This window comes from Bison bison, unplaced genomic scaffold (assembly GCF_000754665.1).
Source record: "Bison bison bison isolate TAMUID 2011002044 unplaced genomic scaffold, Bison_UMD1.0 scf7180017864072, whole genome shotgun sequence".
Classification (NCBI taxonomy): domain Eukaryota; kingdom Metazoa; phylum Chordata; class Mammalia; order Artiodactyla; family Bovidae; genus Bison; species Bison bison.
This window is the reverse complement of record NW_011494644.1, coordinates 10,905,893-10,916,860: the sequence shown is the minus strand read 5'-3', so window position 1 is coordinate 10,916,860 and position 10,968 is coordinate 10,905,893. Positions and strand designations below refer to the sequence as shown.

Below are 10,968 nucleotides of genomic sequence, written 5' to 3'. Positions count from 1 at the left end.
GACTGGAGTGGGTTTGGAGGAGAAGAAGTGCTAGTGAGTACAGACCGAAATTTTGGCAGCAAACAAGGGCAGAGAAACGAGGCGCCAAGAGAAATATGAATGAAGAATGAGGTTGTTCGGTTAAGATAGGCATATCGTGAGCAAATAACAAATGTTACCATGGTTCGGGGCCCATCCTCTGCCCTTGTTTTCTAGCACCTGGCCTGGGTACCCCACCTTCCCCGGCCACTGTGCCAAGCTCCACGTGCGGCGGCTTCCCACCCGCGCAAGGCGGGCGGGCGCACGCGCAGACGGTACAGACGGTCTACACTAGCTCTCCTTCCCGGCGCCCCGCCTTTCTCCGCCAAGGCGCATGCGCGCCGCCCCACAAGAGCCGCCTCAGCGAGGCCGGGGCATGGGGACCACCAGTCCTCCGCTCCCGCCATCCTCCTGGCGGGGGTGTGCGGCGGAAGGGGGGTGTCCCAGACTGCGACCCATACCTACCGACAGAGCCTCGGGTGGAACAAGCACGTCGCGCTGGAAACTGCGACGGCGGGAGCAGGCGCGCCACCCCTCGAATGCTCTTCAGAGTCTGCAGATGACAACGCCCTTTACGTTCGAGATTCGCGGCAGGATGAGCCCCACACAGTCTTTTTCCCTTTTATGAGCTTAGTCGCAGCGCGGAGGACCCCTCCACGCATGCGCCGTCATCCTCTGTGACGTGCCGCGCTGCCCTTTGGGAAATGTAGTTTTCACTTTGACACACTGCTCCCGGCTTTTCGGCCGAACCTTATTTTATAAAACCAGGGTCTTTGTGTGTTTTCTGTATTCTCTCCCACTCCCCAAAGCCTCTATAAAACAATAATACTTTTTTTTTAAGCGAGAAGATGATTGATTGAAGGGAGACCAGTGGACGTATGAGAATTCTCTGGACTTTCTGCCTCAATTTTTCTGGAAACGTAAAACTGCTAGAAAAATAAAGTTTATTTTTTAATTTTAAAAAATAAATAGAAGCAAGCATGCCTGTAGACCCAGAAATCATGCTTTTAGGGGATCTTTCCAGGACTGTACTACAGTTCTGGGAGCAAGTATTTAACTATGATGGTTTACATCCTAGTATCTTTTAATTTCTTACATGTATGTGCTAAGTTGCTTTAGTCGTGTCTGACTCTTTGCGACCCTAGGGACTGTAGCCTGCCAGGCTCCTCTGTCCATGGAATACACCAAGCAAGAATACTGGAGTGGGTTGCCATGCCCTCCTCCAGGGGATCTTGCCCACCCAGCGATTGAACCCGCGAGTACTTGGATTGGCAGGCAGATTGTTTACCATTGAACTACCTGGGAAGCCCTTCTGAGAAGGCTACAGTGTGGCAAAGAAATCTGGGGCTTCCTTGTCTATCCATCTTCATCTAACACATCTGAAATGCTTTCCCAAAGAGCCTTGAAAAGTCACAGCAGTCTTCACTGAAGGTCGCTTGAGGGCACATGGAGAGAGTTACACAGAGTACTTTCTTTTTACTAATCCGTGATTCCAAATAGGAAAAGGAGTATGTCAAGGCTGTATATTGTCACCCTGCTTATTTAACTTATATGCAGAGTACATCATGAGAAATGCTGGGCTGGAAGAAGCACAAGCTGGAATCAAGATTGCCGGGAGAAATATCAATAACCTCAGATATGCAGATGAGACCACCCTTATGGCAGAAAATGAAGAGGAACTAAAAAGCCTCTTGATGAAAGTGAAAGAGGAGAGTGAAAAAGTTGGCTTAAAACTCAACATTCAGAAAACGAAGATCATGGCATCTGGTCCCAACACTTCATGGGAAATAGATGGGGAAACAGTGGGAACAGTGTCAGACTTTATTTTTTTGGGCTCCAAAATCACTGCAGATGGTGACTGCAGCCATGAAATTAAAAGACACTTACTCCTTGGAAGAAAAGTTATGACCAACCTAGATAGCATATTGAAAAGCAGAGACATTACTTTGCCAACAAAGGTCCATCTAGTCAAGGCTATGGTTTTTCCAGTGGTCATGTATGGATGTGAGAGTTGGACTGTGAAGAAGGCTGAGCGCCGAAGAATTGATGCTTTTGAACTGTGGTGTTGGAGAAGACTCTTGAGAGTCCTTTGAACTGCAAGGAGATCCAACCAGTCCATTCTGAAGGAGATCAGCCCTGGGATTTCTTTGGAAGGAATGATGCTAAAGCTGAAACTCCAGTACTTTGGCCACCTCATGCGAAGAGTTGACTCATTGGAAAAGACTCTGATGCTGGGAGGGATTGGGGGCAGAAGGAGAAGGGGACGACAGAGGATGAGATGGCTGGATGGCATCACTGACTCGATGGATGTGAGTCTGATTGAACTCCAGGAGTTGGTGATGGACAGGGAGGCCTGGCGTGCTGTGATTCATGGGGTCCCAAAGAGTCAGACATGACTGACCGACTGAACTGAACTGAATTGAATTCCTCCCTTGATAGAGTTACACTGCTGAAAGCCATGCTCTCATCTGTCTCTCCTCTTTGCTTTCTCCTGCTTGAGGACTGGCTTTTTACATGAGGGCTTCAGGCACCTTCTATGTAAAAAAACCTACAGTCACTCAGCTTGACCCTGTTCACACCCACTCCTCACCCATTTGAGCAAAACAAAAAGTTTTCTCTTCACCTTGACCTCCTTGGCCTGCAGGTGGGAGATACTGTAACCATTGTATTCACTTTTAATGGTGATTTTCCTTGACACAGACAAAAAGCCATATCTTGACCAGAAGGTGGCATAGTATGCGTGCAATTGAGTAAAGGAAAGGGATGAATTAAACTGACCCTTAACATTTTCCTTTTCTCCCCTCCTTCTAAAACAGGTAACTTTGCGACCCTATGGACTGTTGCCCACCAGTCTCCTCATACACTGTGAAAAAGTCAAATGTTGACAGGATCTAGCATCTGTAATGGAGGAAGTAAAAGTTCTCCAGAATCCCAGCTGAGGATATAACCTTTACAGAGAGTTTGGTACACAACCCCATTGCTCACTCCCCTTTTTTTCAATAATTAAAATAGTTTTTATTATAGAAATAGGACTATAGACATGCTTGGGCAGCAGTCCCTTGGACCCAGGCTTCCCCTGGGTAGAGAGAGTGGGAGGTAGGGACGGAGGGGAGGGTCTCCCTTGGGTATCTAGCCTTGGGCTGGCACCCAGTGGTGGGAGGGGCAGTTCAGTTCAGTTCCTCAGTGTGTCCAACTCTTTGCGACCCCACAGACTGCAGCACGCCAGGCTTCCCTGTCCATCACCAACTCCCGAGGCTTGCTCAAACTCATGTCCATGGAGTTAGTGATGTCATCCAACCACCTCATCCTCTGTCGTTCCCTTCTCCTCCTGCCCTCAATCTTTCCCAGCATCAGGGTCTTTTCCAGTGAGTCATTTCTTCTCATCAGGTGGCCAAAGTATTGGAGCTTCAGCTTCAGCGTCAGTCCTTCCAATGAATATTCAGGAATGATTTCCTTTAGGATGGACTGGTTGGATCTCCTTGCAGTCCAAGAGACTCTTAAGAGTCTTCTCTGGTCAGAGGGGCATTAGGTTGCAAATATTTTCTCCCATTTTGAGGGCTGTCTTTACATTTTGTTTATAGTTTTCTTTGCTGTGCTTAAGCTTTTAAGTTTAATTAGGTCCCATTTGTTTTAATTTTCATTACTCTAGAAGGTGGATCAAAAAAGATCTCACTGCCATTTACATCATGGAGTGTCCTATCTTTTCTTCTAAGAGTTTTATGGTATCCTGTCTTCCACTTTCTCTTTAATCTATTTTGAATTCATTTTTATGTATGGTATTAGGGAGTGTTCTGATTTCATTTGTTTACATGTAGCTGAGAGTTGTCTCATTGGAAAAGACTCTGATGCTGGGAGGGATTGGGGGCAGGAGGAGAAGGGGACGACAGAGGATGAGATGGCTGGATGGCATCACTGACTCGATGGACGTGAGTCTGAGTGAACTCCGGGAGTTGGTGATGGACAGGGAGGACTGGCGTGCTGCGATTCATGGGGTCGCAAAGAGTCAGACACGACTGAGCGACTGAACTGAACTGAACTGATCCAGTTTAAAAAGACACTTTAAGCAACAGGGTTTGGAAAATCTTTTTTATTTTTTTAATTATTTATTTTGGCTGCACAGGGTCTTCCTTGCTACGTGTGGCCTTTCTTTAGTTGTGGTACACAGGCTTCACACAGGCCTAGTTGTACCCCTTAGTATGTGGGATCTGCCCAAACCAGGCATTGAACCCATGTCCCCTGCATTGTCAGGCAGATAACAACTGGAACACCAGGGAAGTTCCTAGAAAACCTTAATTGTCTACACCTGGGTAAGTGTGAGTCATGTATGTTTTCTTTTCTTTATGTCAGAAAATTGTAGACATGCTGAATCATCTTGTACTTGTCAACAGACTTAGAGAGCCAGGCAGTATTAAAAAAACAGCCCTGAACTGGAAGACAGGAGACTATTGTTTCCCAAATCCAGGAGTAGAATTTCCTTGTACTCCAACTCCTTTGGTTAACTAGATGCACTACACTTTCTCCCCTTTCCCCTTCCTGGGACCCTGTTTCACAGCCTCCTGGTCTGACTTCTGCTTATCCTTTCCAAGTCAGCTAACACATGACCTTCTATGGGAATTACCAGTCTGGATGAGGTCCACCTTGCAGTTTGAATTTGTTTTTCTCTCATTACTTATCACACTGTCTGGTAACAGTAGCTAGTCTACAAACCCACTGAATGTGGGTACCATGTGCCACTTACTTTTATATCCCAGCACCCAACAAGTAACTTGCATACAGTTTGTGTTTTTAATATTTATTTATTTGGCTGTGCTGAGACTTAAATGTGGCACTCAGGATCTTCAATCTTCATTGCCATATTCAAGATCTTTAGTTGCAGCATAGGGACTCTTAGTTGCAGCATGTGGTATCTATATCTAGTTCCCTGACCAGGGATCAAACCCCAGGCCCCATGCACTGGAAGTCTTAGCCACTAGATCACCAGGGAAGTCCCTGGCATATGGTTAATGCCCTAACATCTGTAGAGCAGAGAATCTTAGTCACTCTGGTCCATACTTCCTCGTTTGCTAAATGGGGTTGGGTTTGCTGATCTCTAGGGAGACTTCCAGTAATAGAATTTCTTATTCTAGAGTTTTCTACTGTTGTTTTATCTGGTCGTGTATCTTCTTTACTTTCCAAGAGAAATGTCACACCTGTATTATGCTGAAATGAATAACTCATTATCTATATTATTTCAATAGATGTAATGCAAAAATTTGAATTATAGTATACATAATGTTCTGTTAACCTAATATTTTCATTTAATAATGATTTATGGACAGCTTTCTCATCAAGGCTAGCAATCTAGCTTATTCTTTTTAATGGCTACAGAATATTTCACAGAAGGATGTTGATCAATCACCTACTGATGAACGCTTGAGTTGTTTCCAGTTTTTCATAACTACAAACGAGGCTGGGGGTATTTCTGTAGGAGATTTCTCAGGGTGTATGTGTATTTAACAGTCTTATCAATACTGCATCCATTGGCACTTCTCTGGCAGTCCAGTGGTTGGGACTCTGCACTTCCAATGCAGGGGGCTTGGGTTCAAACCCTGATTGGGGAGCTAAGGTCCTGCATGTTCGAAGCCAAAATATATATTTATTGAACACTTACTATGTTCTGTACCTTGGAAGAAAAGCTATGACCAACCTAGACAGCATATTAAAAAGCAGAGACATTACTTTACCGGCAAATGTCTGTCTAGTCAAAGCTATGGTTTTTCCGGTAGTGTGCGGATGTGAGAGTTGGACCATAAAGAAAGCTGAGCGCCGAAGAATTGATGCTTTTGAATTGCAGTTAGAGAAGACTCTTGAGAGTCCCTTGGACTGCAAGGAGATCCACCCCGTCAATCCTAAAGGAAATCAGTCCTGAATATTCATTGGGAGGACTGATGCTGAAGTTGAAACTCCAATACTTGGCCACCAGATGCGAAGAACTGACTCACTGGAAAAGACCCTGATGCTGGGAAAGATTGAAAGCAAGAAGAGAATGGGACAACAGAGAATGAGATGGTTGGATGGCATCACCAACTTGATAGACATGAGTTTGAGCAAGCTCCAGGAGTTGGTGATGGACGGGGAAGCCTGGTGTCCTACAGTCCAAGGGGTCAAAAAGAGCTGGACATGATTGAGTGACTGAACTGAACTGAACTGTATGTTCTTTACCATCTGAGCCACCTAGGTATTATACTAAATTTTTATGAAAATTGGTCCTTTAATCCTCCCAACAATCCTCCCAGGTAGGTATTGTACTATTATCAATCTCATCTTACAAATGAGGAAACTGAAGAATAGAGAGGTTAAGTAGTTTGTCTAAAGATACAATTGGTATTAATAGAACCATGCTTTGAACCCAGGAAGTCTTGCTGCAGAGCCTACTCCTTTAACTGCTAACTAAACTTGTGGGGTTGAAGCTGAAGCTCCAATACTTTGGCCACCTGATGCAAAGAGCCAACTCATTGGAAAAGACTCTGATACTGGGAAAGACTGAGGGCAAGAGGAGAAGGGGGCAACAAAGGATGAGATGGTTGGATGGTGTCACTGACTCAATGGACATGAATTTGCGCAAACTCCGGGAGATGGTGAAGGACAGTGAAGCCTGGCATTCTGCAGTCCATGGGATTGCAAAAAGTCAGACACAGCTGAGCGACTGAACAGCAACAAAACTAGTGGGGACAAATCATGGAGAAGTAAACAAAGATAGTTTTGATTAGTAATAATTGAATGCCATGGAGAAAGTAAAATGAAAAGGTAGTGTACTGAGAGGTTGTGTGGTATTATGGATAGGAAGTGTGCACTGATTTGCTAAAGATGCACCTCCACCAGAGGGCGCCAAACTTCCAGAGGGCGCAATGTGTCATTCCTCTCATCTTGGGTAGCTGGCCTGGTCCAAGGTAGGCACTGTTTGGGAGGAAGGGAAGAAGGAGGAAACCCTGACAGCTGCCTCCATACACACGGCTGTCAAATCTTTGCCAGTGTTTGGTCAGCTGTGCTGACTTAGAATGAGGCCTGGAACTAGGGTCAGACAAACGGTGAGAGGAACCCTTCACCACTCATCAGTCGTGTGACCTTGAGCAAGTCGCTCTCTGAGTCTCGGTTTCCCTTCTTTGAGTGTTAGTCACTCAGTGATGCCCGACTCTTTGTGACCCCATGGACTGTAGGCCACCAGGCTCCTCTGTCCGTGGAATTCTCCAGGCAAGAATACTGCAGTGGGTTGCCATTTCCTTCTCCAGGGGATCTTCCCAAGATGGAGATCAAACATGGCTTTCCCACACTGCAGGCAGACTCTTTACCCACTGAGCCACCAGGGAAGCCCTTCCTTCTTTGAAGACTGGGGGAAATAGCAGTGCACCACGCGCGGGTCTGGAGGAAGCCCTCTGGCACATCAGGCCCTGTTGGCTTCTCCCTTGACAGATGAGCCTTCTGAAGCTCAGAGGGGGTTCAAGATTTCTGAGCCGCTAGCCGGGGACTGGCAGCAGAAGTGAATGAGTGAAAGATCGCCCCCTAGAGGCAGCTCGGGAATTTGTGAGCATGTTGGTAGTCACGATGACCTCAGATTGGAGCCAAACAGTTCATCCTGCCCAGAATTGTCCCACATTCCGCACGACCTCTGACTATCCTGCCAGACATGCATGAAGGTATTAAAAATAAAACTTTGGAGAAGGAAATGGCAACCCACTCCAGTATTCTTGCCTGGGGAATCCCATGGACTGACGAGCCTGGCGGGCTACAGTCCATAGGGTTTCAAAAAGAGTCAGACACGACTGAGCAACTAACACACAGACACACACACACTTCTGATCTCATGAAATAACCTAATAAATGAGTCTTTAAAAAAATAAAAATAAAGCTTATTTTAATGACCCGAGCCTAGAGCCTTGTGTTATGCTTCTTGTTGTTCAGTTGCTAAGTTGTGTTGATTCTTTGTGACCCCATGAACTGTAACCTTCCAGGATCCTCTGTCCATAGGGTTCTCCAGGCAAGAATACTGGAGTGGGTAGCCATCCCCTTCTCCAGGGGTCTTCCCAGATCAGAGATCAAACCCTTGTCTCCTGCACTGGCAGGTGGATTCTTTATCACTGAGCTACCAGGGAAGCCCCCTTGTGTCATGCTGGAGGGAATTATTTTGCTACAATGCTTCATGATAAAGCCCACTATTTTGCAAGAACTCCGTATTTCCTAATTTATCCACCTTAATTTGCCTTGGTGTGTTTGCTGTTTGTTTAGTCAGTTAGTTGCATCCAACTCTCTGCGACCCCATGGACTCCTCCAGGCTCCTCCGTCCAGGGATTCTCCAGGCAAGAATACTAGAGAGGGTTGCCATTTCCTTCTCCCCTGTTTGTGTAAGTTACGGTTAAATTCCTCTTTCTCTTATCATCTGGTCTGTTATTATGATCCCCGGGAAACCAGAAGCTAAATCTAATTCTGGCTCAGGCCAGGGAGAAATGCAAGCAAGAGTGTCCCTTCTTGTTCAACAGAGAATGATACTGGGTTATTATAAGGCTGGGGGGGGGTGGTGAAGACGGAAGTTTTGGTAATATTGAAATGGAACAATGTTTCAGTCGGCTCACAGCAAAGTGGGAAAGTGAGCAGGGAATTAACACCTAACACCTGTCCTGGACTGAGACCACTGAGCTAAAAAAAAAAAAAGAAAGAAAGGAATGTTGCAGTCTGCTTCCTTCACTGTCTGTAGTGCTTGAGCCTCAGCTAAAGCAACTCAGGGTGTGGCCCCTCCGGGTCAATGGACCCACAGGGTCAGATCCTTCAGGCAAGAGTGGAAATTTCCGATTTCCCGTTTCTTATCCGATCCCCTTCCTTTAATTCATATTAAATTATCACAAACATCTGTTTACTTCACCATGGTCTCTACCTCAGTATATCCATGGTTTGAAATATATATTATTTTATTTTCTTTTTAGTAAAGGTTTTATTCTTTTTTAAATCTTTGGCCATGCTGAGTCTTTGTTGCTGTGCAGGCTACTCTCTAGTTGCGGTGCATGGGCTTCTCATGGTGGTGGCTTCTCTTGTTGCAGAGCACGGGCTCTGGAGCACAGGCTCAGTGGTTACAGCGATCGGGCTTAGTTGCTCCCTGGCATGTGGAATCTCCCCGAATCAGGGATGGAACCTGTGTCTCCTGCATTGGCAGGTGGACTCTTTACCACTGAGCCACCAGGAAAGCCCCGTGTATAATTTTATTTTAAACTGATTTCCTTTTATGTCTCTCTTACATTTCAAGGAGGGCATTCGATCCAATTATTTGGAAACTATGTGATCAATTCATACAATGCAGTTTACACTGTAGCAAGTACTTTGCCATCGATTATCTCATTTGATCTTCTCCCCAACTCTAGGTGGAGTCCTAAAGAACCCTCCTCCCAATGCAGGAGGCATGGGTTCAATCCCTGAGTCGGGAAGATCCCCTGGAGGAGGGCATGGCAACTCACTCCAGTATTCTTGCCTGGAGAATCCCCTGGACAGAGGAGCCTGGTGGGCTGCAGTCCACGGGGTTGCAAAGAGTGAGACACAGCTGAAGCGACTTGGCACAAATGCCAAGTCTATGAGGCAGATACAGTTACTATCACCCTCAGTTTACAGAGGAGAAAACGGAGGCTCAGAGAGATAAATTGACTTGTCCAGGGTTATACAGGAAGTAGTGGATCAAGGGTTTAAATCCAAGGCATCTGGCTCCAGAATCGGTTTAACCATTCTGCTAGTCTCCCTCTCAGGAGAGGGAGATTACCTAGGGACCCCCAGTTCAGGATGTTAAGGGGGGTTTCCAGGATATTTTTTATATTAAAAAAAAAAGGAGGGTTGGGTGTGATGAGTGTGAGGATCAGTGACATGACACATGGTGGGTTGTACCCTCTCCTGGATCATTCTTTACTCCATGTTCTGCCACCAGGGTCCTGAATCTTAGCCAGAAGTGGGTGGGGTGGGGCTCAGCTGTGTGGCCATGACCCCCAGCCCAGGAGGGGCACGTGGCAGAGGGCAGAGGGCAGGAGATGGATAAGGAAGCAGTCAGCCAGGTGAGGCCCTCAGTTCCCTTCGGGCCTTGACCACAAGCACTGTTTATGCCCAAACCCTGTCTCTTACCTCCTCCCCTCTGAGGGGCGGGGATCTCCTCCGTGGAAAACTCCCCAGCTGGGCGAGCCCCGGTGAGAGAGGAGGCGGCGAAGGGGGCTGGGACTCACGGGACCAGCTCTTCTCCCCCCGCCACCCCCCCACGCCCCCACCCCCACCCCGCTTTCTCTCTCGTGACTGATGCTTACTGGTCTGGGTTCTGGGAAAAGGCCAGATTGCATCAGACCGGGCCTGAGGGGCTGGAGCCAGACTGTGGGCTGAGGAGGAGACTTGGCTTTATAAATTGAGGCCAGTGAACTGGGAGGTGTCAGCAAACCAAACACAAACAAAGCTTTAGAAGACGGGAGAGGGAGAGACAGACAGACAGACATTATGGCCACCTTCCCAAGAGCAGCCAGCCCGTCCAGGCAGCCCCCAGGCCCAGAGGATGAAGATGCCGTCTTAGACGAGTACGACCTCTACAGCCTGGCTCATTCTTACCCGGGTAAGGCCTGGCCCCGCCACCTTCCGGATCCTTTCATTTACAATGCCCACCCTCACAAGCGGACTGAAGCCCACCTCCCCAAACTAGTATCCCTCCTTGGGCTCCTGCCCACTCATCACCCTTCTCCAGCCTGTTTCTTTGACCCCTGGAGTTACCCCCTTCCCCGCAACCCCTCTTGCAGTGAGTGCTGTCCTACTCAGCCTTGGGACCTCACACACTTCTAGAATTTTGGAGATCACGAGGAGGGGGGAAGTCCCTCAATCCACAGATGCGGAAGCAGGGACAAAGACTGCCCTAAATCTATATGGTGACGATCCCCGGCCTCCCGACTTTAACCCAAGCTTTTTCCA

The 10,968-nt window shown here is 47.2% G+C and overlaps 2 protein-coding genes across 3 annotated transcripts in view; one reads left to right on the top strand and one right to left on the bottom strand.

Annotated features, from left to right (window-relative positions):
- CCDC101 (coiled-coil domain containing 101) overlaps window positions 1–699 on the bottom strand; it is a 30,402-nt gene extending 29,703 nt beyond the window's left edge. Inside the window, exon 1 of one of the 2 annotated variants that reach the window (XM_010837273.1) lies at window positions 484–699. Coding sequence is in view for 1 of the 2 variants with exons in the window: in XM_010837272.1 (XP_010835574.1) it covers window positions 159–161 (3 nt within the window). In the remaining variant the exon portion in view is untranslated. The other variant, XM_010837272.1, reaches the window with a different exon arrangement.
- Window positions 700–10,192: 9,493 nt separating this feature from the next.
- NUPR1 (nuclear protein, transcriptional regulator, 1) overlaps window positions 10,193–10,968 on the top strand; it is a 1,722-nt gene continuing 946 nt past the window's right edge. The window contains exon 1 of the mRNA XM_010837271.1: window positions 10,193–10,618. Within this exon, the coding sequence (XP_010835573.1) occupies window positions 10,507–10,618 (112 nt within the window). The 5' untranslated portion in view covers window positions 10,193–10,506. The remainder of the gene's footprint in view (window positions 10,619–10,968) is intronic.